This window comes from Salvelinus namaycush, chromosome 16 (genome assembly GCF_016432855.1).
Source record: "Salvelinus namaycush isolate Seneca chromosome 16, SaNama_1.0, whole genome shotgun sequence".
Lineage (NCBI taxonomy): Eukaryota > Metazoa > Chordata > Actinopteri > Salmoniformes > Salmonidae > Salvelinus > Salvelinus namaycush.
This window is the reverse complement of record NC_052322.1, coordinates 15,511,526-15,531,380: the sequence shown is the minus strand read 5'-3', so window position 1 is coordinate 15,531,380 and position 19,855 is coordinate 15,511,526. Positions and strand designations below refer to the sequence as shown.

The 19,855-nt window shown below is 40.9% G+C and overlaps 1 protein-coding gene across 3 annotated transcripts in view; it reads right to left on the bottom strand.

Moving 5' to 3' along the window:
• Positions 1–19,855, bottom strand: part of LOC120061071 (hepatocyte nuclear factor 4-alpha-like) — a 30,137-nt gene that overhangs the window by 6,995 nt on the left and 3,287 nt on the right. The window contains exon 1 of one of the 3 annotated variants that reach the window (XM_039010584.1): positions 714–985. The exons of 1 other annotated variant lie outside the window; for it this stretch is intronic. In XM_039010584.1, coding sequence (XP_038866512.1) covers positions 714–801 — 88 coding nt within the window. In that variant the 5' untranslated portion in view covers positions 802–985. Of the gene's footprint in view, positions 1–713; positions 986–19,855 lie in introns of those variants that run through there. One more of the 3 variants, XM_039010585.1, reaches the window with a different exon arrangement.

Genomic DNA, 19,855 nt, shown 5'->3' with positions numbered 1-19,855 from the left:
GTAAAGCTGTAATTATACTGGTAAAAACATTTATTGTTGAAATAAACTACACATATACAATGTACTGTATGCTGTTTACGTATCATAAACAATCTGAATATGTATGTGTATAAGCCTGTACAATGAGTAAGGAATAACACAGATGATATTGGCCATGCAATTCGATTGTCTTTCAAGGGTCATTGCCTTTTCTTCCTCAGAGGAAATTGTTTAATTTCAGAATCAAGTTCACAGCTGAATGTCATGGGAGACTAGAAAGGCCAATGTTTCACTTTCAAAAAAACTATCATGCTGTCAAAGAACTCTGAGAAATGCTTTTCTCATTGTATGGACCTCGAAATGCGTGGGAACATAGATGCATGTAACAAGAGAGTGATGTCCATGTCACTTAAATCATATAGTGAATATCTATTTGTTGTAACTCTATCTTAGGTCAAATATACAGTCTACAAGTTACAACAGGATAAGGTCATTCTCTACCAAACAGTTGTTTCACCACCAAATCATCCAGATGCATTGTGTGTATTGTGCAAAACCCCTGAATGTTTTACTATTGCAACAAAAGGTGATCATATTATCAGAAAAGCACATTCTCATCCTTTTGCATCCAATACAAGATTGGACAAATGACAGCTACTTTTGATGACATCAACTAAAACTTTAGTAGCCAAAAGTCTCAAAGTTCAACCAGGCAACGTATGACTCTGACTCACCTGTGCCCATGGAGAGCACTTGCATGTTTTCAAATTCCAATGTGGTGTAGGCTGGGTCCAGGGCGTCACTATAGTCTGCCATGTCCATGTCTACCAGTGCTTTGGACAAATAAATTCCCTCTCAGCTACCTGACAGTTGATCAAAAAGACTTGTCCATGAAGCTAAGTGCCTTCCCTTCTCACCCCCCCCCCCCATATTTGGCCAGGCTCCTCCTCCTAAAAGTAAAAAGAGATACCCCTATGCGATGGGGACAGTCTCTCCTCCAGAGCTCTGGAGGACGAGGCCATGAGAAGCCTGGGTCAGACTGACAGGAGGAGCTTCCTCCCAGGCTCCCAGGAGGGGTGGGGTGGAAGTCTGGTTGATGTTTAACTAGACTCCTTCTCTATTGGAGAATCATGGTTGTTTTTCTCTCAAACATAACTCGGATCTCTCACTCTTTTCCACATCTCTCTCTCTCTCGCTCTCTCTCTCTCTCTCTCTCTCTCTTTCCCTCTTTCTCTTTCCACCTTGCTGTCAGTAATGGATCAACAATTATATCATGAGAGACATAAAATGAATGTTGAATCTCAGCCAAATCATTGTGCTTTACTTGCTTGAAATCACCTCTTGTTGTTTCCTGCCATTTTAAAACCATAAAATAACTAAATGTCTTTGACCAAAGAATTGGAAGCTCAACTTGTAGGCCAAGGCACTCTTAGCCAACGCCTTCATCAACGCTCTCAACCAACGCTCTCAACCAGCTTCACCTGGAATACGTTTCCAACAGTCTTGAAGCAGTTCCCATATATGCTGAGTACTTGTTGTCTGCTTTTCCTTCACTCTGCGGTCCAACTCATCCCAAACCATCTCAATTGGGTAGAGGTCAGTGGATTGTGGAGGCCAGGTCATCTGATGCAGCACTCCATCACTCTCCTTCTTGGTCAAATAGCCCTTACACAGCTTGGAGTGTTGGGTGTGTTGGGTCATTGTCCTGTTGAAAAACAAATGATATTCCCACTAAGCGCAAACCAGATGGGATGGCATATCACTGCAAAATGCTGTGGTAGCCATGCTGGTTAAGTGTGCCTTGAATTCTAAATAAATCACCAACAGTGTCACCAGCAAAGCACCCCAACACCATCACACCTCCTCCATGCTTCACGGTGGGAACCACACATGCAGAGATCATCCGTTCACCTACTCTGCGTCTCACAAAGACAAGGCGGTTGGAACCAAAAATCTAAAATTTGGACTCATCAGACCAAAGGACAGATGTCCACCGGTCTAATGTTCATTGCTCGTGTTTCTTGGCCCAAGCAAGTCTCTTCTTATTATTGGTGTCCTTTAGTAGTAGTTTCTTTGCACCATGAAGGCCTGATTCATGCAGTGTCCTCTGAACAGTTGATGTTGAGATGTGTCTGTTACTTGAACTCTGTGAAGCATTTATTTGGGCTGCAATTTCTGAGGCTGGTAACTCTAATGAACATATCCTCTGCAGCAGAGGTACTCTGATTTTTCCTTTCCTGTGTCGTTCCTCATGAATGCCAGTTTCATCATAGCACTTGATGGTTTTTATAACTGCACTTGAAGAAACATTCAAAATCTTCTGTATACCACCCCTACCTTGTCAAAACACAACTGATTGGCTGAAACGCATTAAGATGGAAAGAAATTCCACAAATTAACTTTTAAAAATCACACCTGTTAATTGAAATGCATTCCAGGTGACTGCCTCATGAAACTGGTTGAGAGAATGGCAAGAGTGTGCAAAGCTGTCATCAAGGCAAAGGGTGGCTATTTGAAGAATCTCAAATCTCAAATATATTTTGATTTGTTTAACACTTTTTTTTTCTTCTACAATGTAGAAAATAGTAAAAAATAAAGAAAACCCCTTGAATGAGTTGGTGTGTCCAAACTTTTGACTGCCACTGTACATCCACATGTAAAATGTCTCTGGTAAATCTCAGTTAATTATTGCATATTAAACCAGATAAATAATTATTGCTGGGGGAAAAAATGGTTGCCTTTATGTAAAAGAGTTAATTGTTTCACAAAATTCTGTACGCACATAACAAAGTAGTGTGACCCAACTCTTCAGAAACTTTTTTGTTCAAAGCAATTGCTCCTTAGTCAAATGTAAAGCTTTTTAGAGCGCTGTTTGGTCACTAATGTCATTGGTTTGTCACCACTATCCGGCATTCGCCCAGTACCCTGCCCTGAACTTCAGTCACAGTCACTAGCCGGCTACCACCCGGTTACTCAACCCTGCACCTTAGAGGCTGCTGCCTATGTACATAGACTTGGAACTCTGGTCACTTTAATAATAGAACACTGGTCACTTTAATAATGTTTACATACTGTTGTACCCATTTCATGTGTATATACTGTATTCTAGTCAAGGCCATCCTATTCAACTATTGCTGTACATATATTATTCTATCCACGTATTCTTCAGATATACTACATATTCTATCCACATACTGTCCATAATGTCTACACATCCCATCCCATCACACGCACGCACGCACGCACGCACGCACACACACACACACATATATATATACAGTGCATTCGGAAAGTATTCATACCCCTTGACTTTTTCCACATTTTGTTATGTTACAGCCTAATTCTGAAATGGATTAAATAATTTTTTCCCCCTCAACAATCTACACACAATACCCCATAATGAAAAAGCAAAAACAGGTTTTTATAAAAAATGTAAAATGTATTCTAAATATAAAACTGAAATAACACATTTACATAAGTATTCAGACCCGTTACTCAGTACATTGTTGAAGCACTTTTGGCAGCGATTACAGCCTCGAGTCATCTTGGGTATGACGCTACAAGCTTGGCACACCTGTATTTGGGCAGTTTCTCCCATTATTCTCTGCAGATCCTATCAAGCTCTGTCAGGTTTGATTGGGAGCGTTGCAGCACAGCTATTTTCAGGTCTCTCCAGAGATGTTCGATCGGGTTCAACTCTGGCATCTAGCTGGTCCTTGGCCTCTAGCTGGACCACTCAAGGACATTCAGAGACTTGTACCGAAGCCACTCCTGCGTTGTCTTGGCTGTGTGCTTAGGGTCGTTGTCCTGTTGGAAAGTGAATTGTCACCCCAGTCTGAGGTCCTGAGCGCTCTGGAGCAGGTTTTCATCAAGGATCTCTCTGTACTTTGCTCCATTCATCTTTCCCTCGATCCTGACTAGTCTCCCAGTCCCTGCCGCTGAAAAACATCCCCACAGCATGATACTGCCACCAACATGCTTCACCGTAGGGATGGTGCCAGGTTTCCTCCAGACGTGACACTTGGCATTCAGGCCAGAGAGTTCAGTCAGACCAGAGAATCTTTTTTCTCATGGTCTGAGAGTCCTTTAGGTGCCTCTTGGCAAACTCCAAGCGGGCTGTCATGTGCATTTACTGAGGAGTGGCTTTGGTCTGACCACTCTACCATAAAGGCCTGATTTGTGAAGTGCTGCAGAGATGGTTGTCCTTCTGGAAGGTTCTCCCATCCCCACAGGGGAGCTCTGGAGCTCTGTCAGAGTGACCATGGGTTCCTGATCACCTCCCTGACCTAGGCCCTTCTCCCCCGATTGCTGAGTTTGGCAGGGCGGCCAGCTCTAGGAAGAGTCTTGGTGGTTCCAAACTTCTTCCATGTAACTTTCCCCAGATCTGTGCCTCGACACAATCCTGTCTCGGAGCTCTACGGACAAATTCTTCGACCTCATGGCTTGCTTTTTGCTCTGACATGCACTGTCAACTGTGAGAACGTATATGGACAGGTGTGTGCCTTTCCAAATCATGTCCAATCAATTGAATTTACCACAGGTGGACTCCAATCAAGTTGTGGAAACATCTCAAGAATGATCAATGGAAACAGGATGCACCTGAGCTCAATTTCGAGGCTCATAGCAATGGGTCTGAATACTCACAGTACCAGTCAAAAGTTTGGACACACCTACTCATTCAATTGTTTTTCTTTATTTTTACTATTTTCTACATTGTAAAATAATAGTGAAGACATCAAAACTATGAAATAACACATATAGAATCATGTAGTTACCAAAAAAGTGTTAAACAAATCAAAATATATTTGATATTTGAGATTCTTCAAAGTAGCCACCCTTTGCCTTGATGACAGCTTTGCACACACTTGCCATTCTCTCAACCAGCTTCACCTGGAATGCTTTTCCAACAGTCTTGAAGCAGTTCCCACACATGCTGAGCACTTATTGGCTGATTTTCCTTCTTTCTGCGGTCCAACTCATCCCAAACCATCTTAATTGGGTAGAGGTCGGGTGATTGTGGAGGCCAGGTCATCTGATGCCGCAATCCATCACTCTCCTTCTTGATCATTCCAGGTGACTACCTCATGAAGCTGGTTGAGAGAATGCCAAGAGTGTGCAAAGCTGTCATCATGGCAAAGAGTGGCTACTTTGAAGAATCTCAAATTTTAAATATATTTTGATTTGTTTAACACTGTCACGCCCTGACCATAGAGAGCTGTTTATTCTATATGTTGGTTAGGTCGGGGTGTGACTAGGGTGGGTCATCTAGGTAATTATATTTCTATGTTGGCCTGGTATGGTTCCCAATCAGAGGCAGCTGTTTATCGTTGTCTCTGATTGGGGATCATATTTAGGCAGCCATTTCCCCTTTGTGCTTTGTGGGATCTTGTTTTTGTGTAGTGTCTGTGAGCACTGCATTTTCTTCACGTTTCGTTTGTTCATTTATTGTTTTGTTTTGCTTTGAGTTTCACATAGTAAATAAAGATGTGGAACCCAGATCACGCTGCGCTTTGGTCCAGTTATTATGACGATCGTGACAAACACTTTTTTGGTTACTACATGATTCCATATGTGTTATTTCATAGTTTTGATGTCTTCACTATTATTCTACAATGTAGGAAATAGTAAAAGTAAAGAAAAACCCCTTGAATGAATAAGTGTGTCCAAACTTTTGACTGGTACTGTACGTAAATAAGGTATTTCTGTTTTTATTTGTAATACATTTGCAAACATTTCTAAAACCTGTTTTTGCTTTGTCATTATGGGGTATTGTGTGTAGATTGATAAGGAAAAAAATGTATTTAAAACATTTTTTAATAAGGCTGTAGCATAACAAAATGTGGAAAAAGTCAAAGGGTCTGAATACTTTCTGAATGCACTATATGTGTGTGATGGGTTGTATAGAAATTATGGACAGTATGTGGATAGAATATATAGTATACCTGAAGAATACGTGAATATTACACTCCGGACTCCTAATATTTCTATATTTCTTAATTCCATTATTTTACTTTTTAGAGTTGTGTGTATTGTTGTGTATTGTTAGATATTACTGCACTGTTGGAGCTTGGAACACAAGCATTTCGCTACACCCGCAATAACATCTGCTAAACATGTGTATGCGACCAATAAAATTTGATTTGATTTGGCAGGAGCCTATGTTTTTAGGACCACATTGGGATTGGGATACGAGTCTCAAGCCCTAACGAGTTCATTTTGGGGAAAGCAGGCATCGTATTAGAAAGCTTTCAGCAGGATTTACCAAATTAAAGTGGCTTAACAAGAATGTGAGAACAGAACGCGCAACACTTATATAAAGCAACTGATTTTAGAAAGAATAAATGTTGCAGAATACGCAAATATGCTGGCCCCACTGTGTAAGTAAATATGACATGGTAAACAGCAGTCTTGTATTTGAAGGAAGGTGCCAGTACAAAGCGATAGGTCAATGATCTTGGGTTCACCGAGACCTCAGAGCAGTAAAACGCAGGCTGGTGGAGTTGATAACTACCCACCCAGAGCATATATAGGATTCAGCAAATAAAATCTTCTTCCGAATCAAAACATTCCTGTGGTTCCATTATTGGGATAAAGTCACAGTGATCCGCCTGAGAGTGTAGAGAAGATCAAGTGAAAATGTTAGAATTTGATTGTCCACTACAACCAGTCAAATGGATGAACACCGATTTAGAATCACAAAGAAAATGTCACTGAAGAATCTTCACACTTCTTTGAGCTTGAGATAGGAAGATGTGTAGCTTGCCACAAATTGTTTTATCAACGGATGACACGAGGTGTTCAAATAGAACATGCGACTAATCTAGGGCCTCGCCAGAGCTTCTAGGTGTATATCATACAAGTAAGTCTGAACAGAGGTCATTACAATTGATTACTTCTCCACATCTTTGGTAGACACAGACTCTAGTGGAACACCCCTCAAGTGCCCATATTTGTTCATGTTTGCTTGAGCACCATGGCAGTAATGATCATGAAGCACTTCGGTTGAGTTCCAAACAGCACTCTATTCCCTATACAGTGCAGTACTCTTGGCCAGGGCCCATAGTGCTCTCGTCAAAAGTAGTGCACAAGGGAATAGGGTTTGGGCCACATACAAAACACTGTAGGAACGCCCCTCAAGTGGCCATATTTGCTCAATCACCACGGCGGTAATGATCGTGAAGAACCAGAAGGTAGCGAGAGGGAAATCTGTGTGACGGAATGAGGGGAATGAGTCACTTAGAAGAAATCTTATCTCCTTAGCCATTAAACGTCTTTATTATCGCAAGCTCCCATCTTCATTTTCTGTGAACTCGTCCAAGAACAGTCATATACTGCTATAAAGTGTAATCTGCAAGGTTAAGGTTTTCTTATTCACACTCAGGCAGTGACAGACTGTTCAGGTATAGAAAGATACTGATAGCTACTTTTTGGATCCTCACCTTAAACTGACATACCTTGCCTACGTTTTAGTAACTTTCAGTATTTTACTAATGATCATTTATCTCATGTTGTGCAAATGGGAGATTTTTAACTAAATGTGGGAGTTCTGGATAATATTGATTATTTGCATGACTTCCATGTCATTTACATGCTGCTAACTCGATTCCATGTCATAGTATGCTAAATATAATCGTCAATGGTCATTTGTCATCTTAGTAACTATATGATCTGTCATGCTTTTTCAAATATGGAGAGTGCTATTATATGAGGTCGTATGTTTAACATTAGTTCCTGTTAACCTGTATGTCGTACATTCCCACGGCACAGAAACGGCAACGATGGGATGGGCAGAGCAGGGGGTTATCATAGAGCAGCCAAAGTAGCCTCCTGAGTATCTTATCACAGAGTAATCAGAGAAGCCTGCTGATTTAACTAGTTCACTTTAACCTGTTTTAACCTGCACCGGGCACAGACCCTAACACAACAGTCAGAAGACTAGATCTTTAGCAGTAACATGCAGTCCATATAAACGCTCAAAGTGAAATTTCTTCCAGACAAATCGTTTATTTCTGTGAAATACACAGACATTTGTTTTTCAACAAGGTTATTACATTTTTTTATTTTTATGAAGGGTTAACATGATGTTACGTGTTCCCACACGCTCCCTTTTGACACAGGCAGTCCTCGTCACACACATATGAAGTAGCCATGTTCATCTGTGTATGACGTGTGTATGGAAGTCCTGTCCTGTCAGTCTTATAATCAGTCACCCAAACAGCCCGAGGCTAAAAGTCAAAGGACTGAATGCTGATGAGACCTGATGTAACACTAGTGTGTTTCTCCCCTTTGAAACTAACTTCAAACTCCAGTTGTGAACAAAGTCCTGTCTGTCTTCTGAATAGGAATCTGAATAGTCCGACCACTGACCAAACTCCATTTGTTAACCACTGCCTATTTGTACCTTCCACTGAATGACTCTTATTCACTCCACACGTCCGATCCCAATGGAAAGAGCTAGGGAGGATAAAAACTAATAACTGGAGGTAACAGCTGGGGGGAAACCAAGAGTCAATGATATTTGGAATATACTATATATGAGAACATATTCTTTTTAGGAGAGCTTCAGCGCAGGGAAAATGTAAGTGTTTTTGATGTGTGTACGATACAGTGCTGTAGATATTGATAAGAAGAGTGGAAGCGAGAACAAGGAGGCAATGTGCTCGTTGCAGCATATTTTAGGCCAGTGTTGAGCCTGCGCTGCTCTGTCTGTCTGTGTGTTAGATGTAGGAGATACCATGTGAGTAGTAGTAGTGTCATGGCAGGCGAAGACCTTGTCAACAGATGATAACTATCTGCAAATCACACATCTTGTGCAACTACAAGCCCCTTCGGCTGACCAGTGGGATTATCACTGTGTCTGTACTGTTGGAAAATTGTTGACTGCCTGTCTTCGTGTTGACATTGGTTGAAATGATTCTTATATTTAGTGTTTTAGTGGTTGCTTTAGTGTTGATGATACAATTGAAATGTTATGTTTACAAGTGACTTGACTTGATTGTCCTCCCCTCTGTTTTAGCTAGCACTGACCAAGATTTATACCTCTTGTGTCTTGCTTGTTAAAACGTACATCAGAAAAGAAAAAGTTAATTTTTCCAGATAAGCTGAGGTGAAACACATTGTTTTGACTCAAAACTATTTTGTGCAAATGTCTGGAACAACATTGAAGCTAAAACTTGCAGTGGTAGTAGACTCCCAGAGGCCTACACAGTAGGAACATGTTACTCTTTTCAATGTGCCTTTATTTTTTAGACAGCTTTTAGTCTGCCACCTCAGGTTGGAGCAGAGAACCACAGAGAGTTATGATTGTGGCACCAATAGTCAACTTCAGAGATTTGAACGTGTATAATTTGGTCCAGAGCTTTATCATTGATTCAAGTACAGAGGAGGAAACCAAAATGAAAATAATGCTATGTAGGCCTTGTGCTATCCACATGATTGACCTTTCAATTACTCTCATCAAATCCACAAACTTGGAAGTACTCAAAGTCTCCTTGTGGGATTTACAGCAAGAAAATGTGAAAATGCATGCATCTTCATATGAAAAAGAACTGAGATTGTTCAAATAGTTCTCTGAATCAACTGAAAAGTTATCATAGTCCTGACCCATGGCTGTTTGTTCTTAGGGTAATGATAAACTACTAGGATCTAATTTTGCTCAGCCCCCATAACCCCAATGTTATTGGGCAATAAACACATTTGCAAATAGAGCTTAAAATTAGCTAGAAATCGAGAAAGATTATTCCTTGCTCACAGTCCCACACTCCAATTTACCACAGAGAAATCCTATTTGTTTGTCACTGGAAATCTAAAAAAAATACAAGAGACTCATATTCTTGTAAAAGTAAGGTTTAGACTTCCACTAGGTAATCATAAATCATTTGTTAAAGCAAGATTCTCTACAAAATAAAACATTAAAAACAGTTGAAGTTAGAAAACTTCTTCACTCTGTTTGTAGATAACTTTCAACAGTCAAGGATTTTACATATAAAATGTATACCGTCTACATGCAAAACCTTCCAAACTAAAACAGACTACCATTGGAATATATTCTTACACATCCACCCCTAGTTGTTTTTTCCACCATGCGAGAGGAAAACTCAAGTAGCCCCATGTCTGTACACTAAATAAGTAAACAATTGCATCAATAAACATTTAGCGCGATGCTCCACGTAAATCAATTACAGTGTCTTGATAAAGCCCTTTAATCATTAACCGCTGTTTTGCTGAGAATTCATTTTGCCTCTTCCTAGCCCAATCCTATCTGTCAGCACACGGCTGCCGTGGCCGGTTATCTCTGTCTGCTGTAATAGGTTCTTTCTTCTGTCATCAACCAATCAATAGTCATTTGACCTCATGATCAGGAAGAAAACACAAGATACTATAAGAGAAGGATTTCAACCTTATCCTTCATCTTCACAAGAATGGTTTTAAAATGAACAAATACCTAAGTAGCATCAGAAGCTAGACAGCAACTGACATTGGTGCCTCTTTCATAAACTCAACATTCAAACAAACTCATTGGCCCCATTATGACAGTTCATCACCCTTTCACCTATATTCTACTGACTGAGCTTGATGAACAGTTCAACTCTATTGGGAGTTGAAAGAGGAGGCGTAATTGATGAGAAGGCCTAATGTAGGCCTAATGATGAGGTAGATGTCACAGACTGACCCGTATAATAGAGAAGGGAATCACTGCGTTGCAGTGCCACCTTGTGGACAAAAGATGCAGTATCCCATTATTTTTGTAGGTGATAGTTGCCCAAGAAGACAACTTTGCGGGTGACGTTCAACTTTCAGAGCAAATGAATTAATCGGCAGTTTTCCCAATTTTGTTTGAATAATCTCAACATAGAAGGTAAAATGATACACAACAACAATAATACACTGTATAACTTTACCTTTTACATGACCAATATGGTGTCACCACATCAATAACTACGGACCTATAATAATGTGTCCATTTTCATACACAGCAAAAATGATCAAGTCAGAATGTGTTAATTCAACTAACGAACGACACGAATCTTCGTTCTGCGAGCAATCCGTCCACAGCTTTACTTCGACTGCTCTTGGAACACAGTCCCATGGTTTGAAACGTAAACAAACAGCCAAGTTGCTTGTTGTGTGGTGGAGTTAATCTACCATACGCACTGATGAAATTCCTCTCTCTGTATCCATCAGCTATGTAAAAGTATGTGTAACAGGTCATATGGTCAATATCTGTTGAATGGTTGTATTCGGAAAGTTATGGTGCTACAGTACTACAGTCATAGCACAACAGTTTTAGAACTACAGAATACTTGTCTGTTACATGTGTTCCTGACTGTACCTGGAGTCGTGAGGTGACCGTGCAGTGTTCCATGCTTCTCTCCATACATCCTCCTGACTGTGGATAGCTGAGCCCTGACAGTGACCAGGCCCAGTGACGAGACCGTAGACCAATCAGCCTCTCTCTCCCCTCTCACTGGGAGCACACTACAGTGCTCACCCAGGCCCTGCCCGGCCCTACACGAGTGTGTGTGGGAGTTTGTGTGTAAGGGACGGAAGCTATGGGGCTGTAGCTGGTGGGGATGTAGGGCCATAAGCTAAGCCACTTACCCAGTGTGTGTGTGTGTGTGTGTGTGTGTGTGTGTGTGTGTGTGTGTGTGTGTGTGTGTGTGTGTGTGTGTGTGTGTGTGTGTGTGTGTGTGTGTGTGTGTGTGTGTGTGTGTGTGTGTGTGTGTGTGTGTGTATGTGTGTACTTGTTTTTCTACCTTATCAGGACCCCAGTGTCCTAACAATTCACCCAAATTTCCTGACAAGGAAGGAAAACATTTTTGAAAAGTCTGTGTGTGTGCGTGTGCGTGTGTGTGTGTGTGTGTGCGTGCGTGTGTGTGTGTGTGTGTGTGCGTGTGGGGGGGGGGGGGGGGTTAATCCTATAATGCCTGGCACAATGAGATTTGATTGGAGTGTAATACCCCCATCCACGCACACTGCTAATGGGGAGATCTGCTTACCTGGCTTTAACACTAACACACATCTAAATGTAAATGTGTCTGTAATTTTGTGTGCTGCTATTTTGGCTAGGTCTCTCTTGTGAAAGAGATTGTTAATCTCAATGAGACTCATTTTGTAAAATATAGGTAAAATAACAGAAATAAATAAAAACATCTAGACCGTGTTAACTTATTATATGAGTTGAGCCCAGGTCTTAAAAAGAAATGCCAGTCTCAATTTGACTTCTATGGTTAAAAATAAAGGATAAATAAAACATATGCACCACTGTTCAAAAGTTTGGGGTAACTTAGAAATGTCCTTGTATTTGAAAGAAAAGCTAATTTTTGGTCCATTAAAATAACATCAGTCTCAACGTCAACAGTGAAGAGGTGACTGGGATGCTGGCCTTCTAATCAGAGTTCCTCTGTCCAGTGTCTCTGTTCTTTTGCCCATCTTAATCTTTTATTTTTATTGGCCAGTCTGAGATATGACTTTTTCTTTGTAACTCTTGTCTAGAAGGACAGCATCCCGGAGTCACCTCTTCACTGTTGACGTTGAGACTGGTGTTTTGCGGCTACTATTTAATGAAGCTGCCAATTGAGGACTTCTCAAACTATACACTCTAATGTACTTGTCCTCTTGCTCAGTTGTGCACCGGGGCCTCCCACTCCTCTTTCTATTCTGGTTAGAGCCAGTTTGCGCTGTTCTGTGAAGGGAGTAGTACACAGCGTTGTACGAGATCTTCAGTTTCTTGGCAACTTCTCTCATAATAGCCTTTATTTCTCAGAACAAGAATAGACTGATGAGTTTCAGAAAAAATATCTTTGTTTCTGGCCATTTTGAGCCTGTAATCGAACCCACAAATGCTGATGCTTCAGATACTGAAATAGTCTAAAGAAGGCCAGTTGTATTAATTCATTAACAGCACAACAGTTTACAGCTGTGCTAACATAATTGCAAAAGAGTTTTCTAATGATCAATTAGCCTTTTAAAATTATAAAATTGGATTAGCTAACACAACGTGCCATTAGAACACAGGAGTGATGGTTGCTGATAATGGGCCTCTATAGGCCAATGTAGATATTCCATACAAAATCTGCCAATTCCAGCTACAATAGTCATTTACAACATTAATCACGTCGACACTGTATTTCTGATCAGTTTTATTTTATTTTAATGGACAAAAAAATTGCTTTTCTTTCAAAAACAAGGACATTTCAAAGTGACCCCGAACTTTTGAACGGTAGTGTATATGAGGAGGAAAAGTTCAAGCATGTAGCCTATCCAAGCAAAGAGAGCTGTCATGAAATAGCTGAAGAATGACGAATGAGATGGTTTTGAGATGATGATTAGAGAGAAACAGGATTTGTCTGTCTGTGAACTAAAGCATACGTCTACTGCTCCAGATTAGAAAACTCTCCACTTTAGAACTGTGTTGTGCCCAGTGTCTCTTTCCAAAAACCCTTCATTCACATCCTGTCATTCTCGTTAGAGAGATTTGTTTTCATTTTGATTGATGACAGTATGTACTACTGTAAACTGAAGTGATTGACACTATCAGCATTCACAAGCACTGCCTCCTAGCAGACAACAAGGTGTATATGGGTCGTACTGTATATATGGCCCGTACGCCAAACCTTATTAAATAAAGGTTAAATACATATTTTTTTTAATTACATTCTGACTGACAGTAAACATACCGAAATTGCAGATTGCACCCAGTCCTAAGCAATAGAAAGGTGAATTATATTGCATTCCACTAACTTTATTTATATGTTAACAAATGGGAGGGCTGGCCTGTTTGGGGTTACTTGAGTTGCTTTAGTTCATTCTTGTCCTGTCACTGATAGGGCAGAGAGTTGACTGGTTCAGCCAATCAGAGCCTACCACAAAGTCATTCAGCATTTTGGGTAAACAGATCCGTTCGCTGAAGGGCTGTTCTATGGCTTTTGTTGTGTTTACATTTGCCAACTGATTCTGCAAGCATCAGAGCGCCAGTAGTAGTTTGTCCAAGTTGTGACGGTTGAGCGATTCATCTCAATATATGACCTGAAGCTAAGTGAAATATACATTTGAATTTTACACTGAACGTATGGTGGCTTGTTGCCTCAGGCAGCAGTACAATCGGTTTAAGAGGAGGGATCGTAAATTACAAGAAAACCCTCCATTTTAGCTGTTTATTATTGTTATGTGGCTGTTGATAATTGTTTATAGTGTTGATATTACTGTTGAGGAGGGACTAGCTCTGTCCAACCCCATAGAGACGCAGACGTATCACAGATTTATTACAGACGTATCTCCTTAACTCAGTTCAATAACAGGAACATCTATGTAGATTCACTTCTCGGTTTGATCATTGCACTGCTTTTAGCATTGTTGTATTTACTCTATGTGTGTAATAAACTGTTAATAAATAATGGCATAGCCTTCCATCTCAAATGGCAGATCACTCCTGTCCAAGTCCAGGAAAACAGATGTTATTGTCAAAAGTCACATCCCAGGATGGCTGATAGTGCTTCTGATTTGGCACCCTATTCCCTATATAGTGCACTAACTCTGGTCAAAAGTAATGAACTGTATACTGTAAGGTAGGGGTATTCAACCAGGGGTCGAGGTACTGCTGGGGGTCCGTGAATATATACAGTATATATTATTATTGACTTTTTCCACATTTTGTTGTGTTACAGCCTGAATTTAAAATGGATTAAATGTAGATTTTGTATCATTGGTCTACACACAATACCCCAAAATGTCAAAGTAGAATTGTTTGTCGAAATGTTTACAGATTAATTAAAAATGAAAAGCTGAAATGTCTTGAGTCAATAAGAATTCAACCCCTTTGTTATGGCAAGCCTAAATATACTGAACAAAAATATAAACGCAACATGTAAAGTGTTGGTCCCATGTTTCATGTGCTGAAATAAAAGATCCCAGAATTGTTCCATACGCACAAAAAGCTTATTTCTCTCAAATGTGGTGCACAAATTTGTTTACATCCTTGTTAGTGAGCATTTCTCCATTCCCAAGATAACCCTTCCACCTGACAGGTGTGGCATATCAAGAAGTTGATTAAACAGCATGATCATTACACAGGTGAGCCTTGTGCTGGGGAAAATAAAAGGCCACTATAAATGTGCAGTTTTATTACACAACACAATGCCACAGATGTCTCAAGTTTTGAGGCGTGCAATTGGCATGCTGACTGCAGGAATGTCCACCAGAGCTCTTTCCAGATAATTGGATGTTCATTTCTCTACCATAAGCCGCCTCCAATGTCATTTTAGATAATTTGACAGTACATCCAATCGGCATCACAACCGCAGACCACGTGTAACCATGCCAGCCCAGGATCTCCACATCTGGCTTCTTCACCTGTGGGATCGTCTGAAACTGTCTCAGGGAAGCTCATCTGCATGTTCATCATTCTGACCAGGGTCTTGAGCTGACTGCAGTTTGGTGTCGTAATCTACTTAAGTGGGCAAATGCTCACCTTCGATGGCCACTGTCACGCTAGAGAAGTGTGCTCTTCACAGATGAACCGGTTTCAACTGTATCAGGCAGATGGCAGGCATATGGGTGAGCGTTTTGCTGATGTCAACATTGTGAACAGTGCCCCATGGTGGAAGTAGGGTTATGGTATGAGCAGGCATAAGTTACGGACAATGAACACAATTGCATTTTTATCGATGGCAATTTGAATGCACAGAGATAACATGACAAGATCCTGAGGCCCATTGTTGTGCCATTCATCCACCACCATCAACTCATGTTTCGCGTGATCATGCACAACCCCATGTCGCAAGGATATGTACACAATTCCTGGAAGCTGAAAATATCCTAGTTCTTCCATGGCTTGCATACTCACCAGAAATGTCACCAATTGAGCACGTTTGGGATGCTCTGGATTGACGTTTATGACAGTGTGTTCCAGTTCCTGCCAATATCCAGCAACTTCACAAAGCCATTGAAGAGGAGAGGGACAACATTCCACAGGCCACAATCAACAGCTTGATCAACTCTATGCGAAGGAGATGTATCGCGCTGCATGAAACATTTGCTTAACAAGTCACATAATAAGTTGTATGGACTCACTCTTTGTGCCATTATAGGGTTTACCTTGATTTTTTTTTTAAATAAAAATATTTTTTTGCCCCAATTTCGTGGGATCCAATTGGTAGTTAAAGTCTTGTCTCATTGCTGCAACTCCCGTACAGACTCAGGAGAGGCGAAGGTCGAGAGCCATGCGTCCTCCAAAACACAACCCAGCCAAGCCGCACAGCTTCTTGACATGATACCCACTTAACTCAGAAGCACCAATGTGTCGGAGGAAACACTGTACACCTGGCGACCATGTCAGCATGCATTGCACCCAGTCTGCCACAGGAGTCGCTAGAGCGCAATGGAACAGAACATCCCTGCCGGCCAAACCCTCCCCTAACCCGGACGACGCTGGGCCAATTGTGCACCGCCCCGTGGGTCTCCCAGTCAGGGCCGGCTGCGACAGAGCCTGGACTTGAACCAGGATCTCTAGTGGCACAGATAGCACTGAAATGCAGTGCCTTAGACCACTGTGCCACTCAGGAGGCCTTACCTTGATTTTTGAATGACTACCTCATCTCTGTACCCCACACATACGCTTATCTGTAAGGTACCTCAGTCAAGCAGTGAATTTCAAACACAGATTCAACCACAAAGACCAGGGAGGTTTTCAAATGCCTTGTAAAGAAGGGTACCTATTGGTATATGGGTCAATTTAAAAAATCAGACACTGAATATCCCTTTGAGCGTGGTGAAGTTATTAATTACACTTTGGATGGTGTATCAATACACCCAGTCACTACAAAGATACAGGCGTCCTTCCTAACTCAGTTGCTGGAGAAGAAGGAAACCACTCAGGGATTTCACCATGAGGCCATTGGTGACTTTAAAACAGTTACAGAGTTTAATGGCTGTGATAGGAGAAAACTGAGGATGGATCAACAACATTGTAGTTACTCCACAATACTAACATAAATGACAGAGTGAAAAGAAGGAAGTCTGCACAGAATAAGAATATTCCAAAACATGCATCCTGTTTACAACAAGGCACTAAAGTAAAACTGCAAAAAATGTGGCAAAGAAATATACTTTATGTCCTGAATACAAAGTGTTATGTTTGGGGCAAATCCAACACAACGCATCACCGAGTACTACTCTTCATAGTTTCAAGCATGGTGGTGGCTGCATCATGTTATGAGTATACTTGTCATTGGCAAGGACTAGGAAGTTTTTTTTATGATAAAAAGAAATGGAATAGAGCTAAGCACAGGCAAAATTCTAGAGGGAAACCTGGTTCAGTCTGCTTTCCAACAGACACTGGGAGACAAATTCACCTTTCAGCAGGACAATAACCTAAAAGACAACACCAAATATACACTGGAGTTGCTAACCAAGATGACAGTAAATGTTCCTAAATATTTTACAGTCCAGGTATGCAAAGCTTTTAGAGACTCATCCAGAAAGACTCAAAGCTATAATCGCTGCCAAAGGTTATTCTCACATGTATTGACTCTGGGTTTTGAATACTTATGTTAATGAGATATTTTGGTATTTCATTTTCAAAAAATGTGCGAACGTTTCTATAAACATGTTAGTGGAGGCAGGTGGCCTAGTGGTTAGAGTGTTGGGCCAGTAATCAAAAGGTTGCTGGATTGAATCCCCAAGCTGACAAGGTAAAAATCTGTCGTTCTGCTCCTGAGCAAGGCAGTTAACCCACTGTTCCCTGCTAGGCTGTCATTGTAAATAAGAATTTGTTCTTAACTGACTTGCCTAGTTAAATAAAGGTCCAATTGAAATGTTCAACTTGTCATTATAGGGTATTGTGTGTTGATGGGTCACAAAATAAATCTATTGAATCCATTTGGAATTCAGGCTGTAGCACAACAAAATGTGAAATAAGTCAAGGGGTATGAATACTTTCTGACGGCACTGTATATATACAGTACCAGTCAAAAGTTTGGACACACCTACTCATTCAAAGGTTTTTATTTATTTTTACTATTTTCTACATTGTAAAATAATAGTGAAGACATCAAAACTATGAAATAACACACATGGAATCATGTAGAAACCAGAAAAGTGTTAAACAAATTCTTCAACGTAGCCACTCTTTGCCTTGATGACACCTTTGCACACTCTTGGCATTCTCTCAACCAGCTTCATGAGGTAGTCACCTGGAGTGCATTACAATTAACAGATGTGCCTTGATAAAAGTGAATTTGTGTAATTTCCTTCTTAATGCGTTTGAGCCAATCAGTTGTGTTGTGACAAAGTACGGGTGGTATACAGAAGATAGCCCTATTTGGTAAAAGACCAAGTCCATATTATGGCAAGATTAGCTCAAATAAGTAAAGAGAAACGACAGTTCATCATTACCTTAAGACTTGAAGTTCAGTCAATGTGGAACAGTTCAAGAAATTTGAACGTTTCTTCAAGTGCACTCTTCAAGTGCAGTTGTAACAACTGGACTCCCGAGTGGCGCAGCAGTCTATCTCAGTGCAAAAGGCATCACTACAGTCCCTGGTTCAAATCCAGGCTGAATCACATCTGGCCGGGCTTGGGAGTCCCATAGGGCGGCGCACCATTGGCTCAGTGTCGTCTGGGTTTGGCCGGGGTAGGCCGTCATTGTAAATAGAAATTTGTTCTTAACTGACTTGCTTAGTTAACTAAGGGAGGATAAGTTCATTAGAAGTTCCAGCCTCAGAAATTGAAGCCCAAATAACTTCTTCATGGAGTTCAAGTAACAGATGCATCTCAACATCAACTATTCAGAGGAGACTGTGAATCAGGTCAAATTTCTGCAAAGAAACACTATTAAAGGACACCAATAATAATTAGAAGAGACTTGCTTGGGCCAGTAAACATGAGCAATGGACATTAGACCAGTGGAAATCTGTCCTTTGGTCTGATGAGTCCAAATTTAAATAAAAAAATTATTCCGACCTCCTTGTCTTTGTGAGATGCAGAGTAGGTGAACAGATGATCGCCGCATGTGTGGTTCCCACCGTGAAGCATGGAGGAGGAGGTGTGATGGTGTGGGGGTGCTTTGCTGGTGACACTGTCAGTGATTTATTTAGAATATACACTACCGTTCAAAAGTTTGGGGTCACTTATAAATGTCCTTGTTTTCCATGAAAACATACATGAAATGAGTTGCAAAATGAATAGGAAATATAGTCAAGACGTTGACAAGGTTAGAAATAATGATTTTTAATTGAAATAATAATTATGTCCCTCAAACTTTGCTTTCGTCAAAGAATCCTCCATTTGCAGCAATTACAGCCTTGCAGACCTTTGGCATTCGAGTTGTCAATTTGTTGAGGTAATCTGAAGAGATTTCACCCCATGCTTCCTGAAGCACCTCCCACAAGTTGGATTGGCTTGATGGGCACTTCTTACGTACCATACGGTCAAGCTGCTCCCACAACAGCTCAATAGGGTTGAGATCCGGTGACTGTGCTCGCCACTCCATTATAGACAGAATACCAGCTGACTGCTTCTTCCCTAAATAGTTCTTGCATCGTTTGGAGCTGTGCTTTGGGTAATTGTCCTGTTGTAGGAGGAAATTGGCTCCAATTAAGCGCCGTCCACAGGGTATGGCATGGCTTTGTAAACTGGAGTGATAGCCTTCCTTCTTCAAGATCCCTTTTACCCTGTACAAATCTCCCACTTTACCACCACCAAAGTACCCCCAAACCATCACATTGCATCCATCATGCTTGACAGATGGCGTCAAGCACTCCTCCAGCATCTTTTCATTTTTTCTTTTTTTCTGCATCTCACGAATGTTCTTCTTTGTGATCCGAACATCTCAAACTTACAGTATGTTTGTTTGTCCATAACACTTTTTTCCGAATCT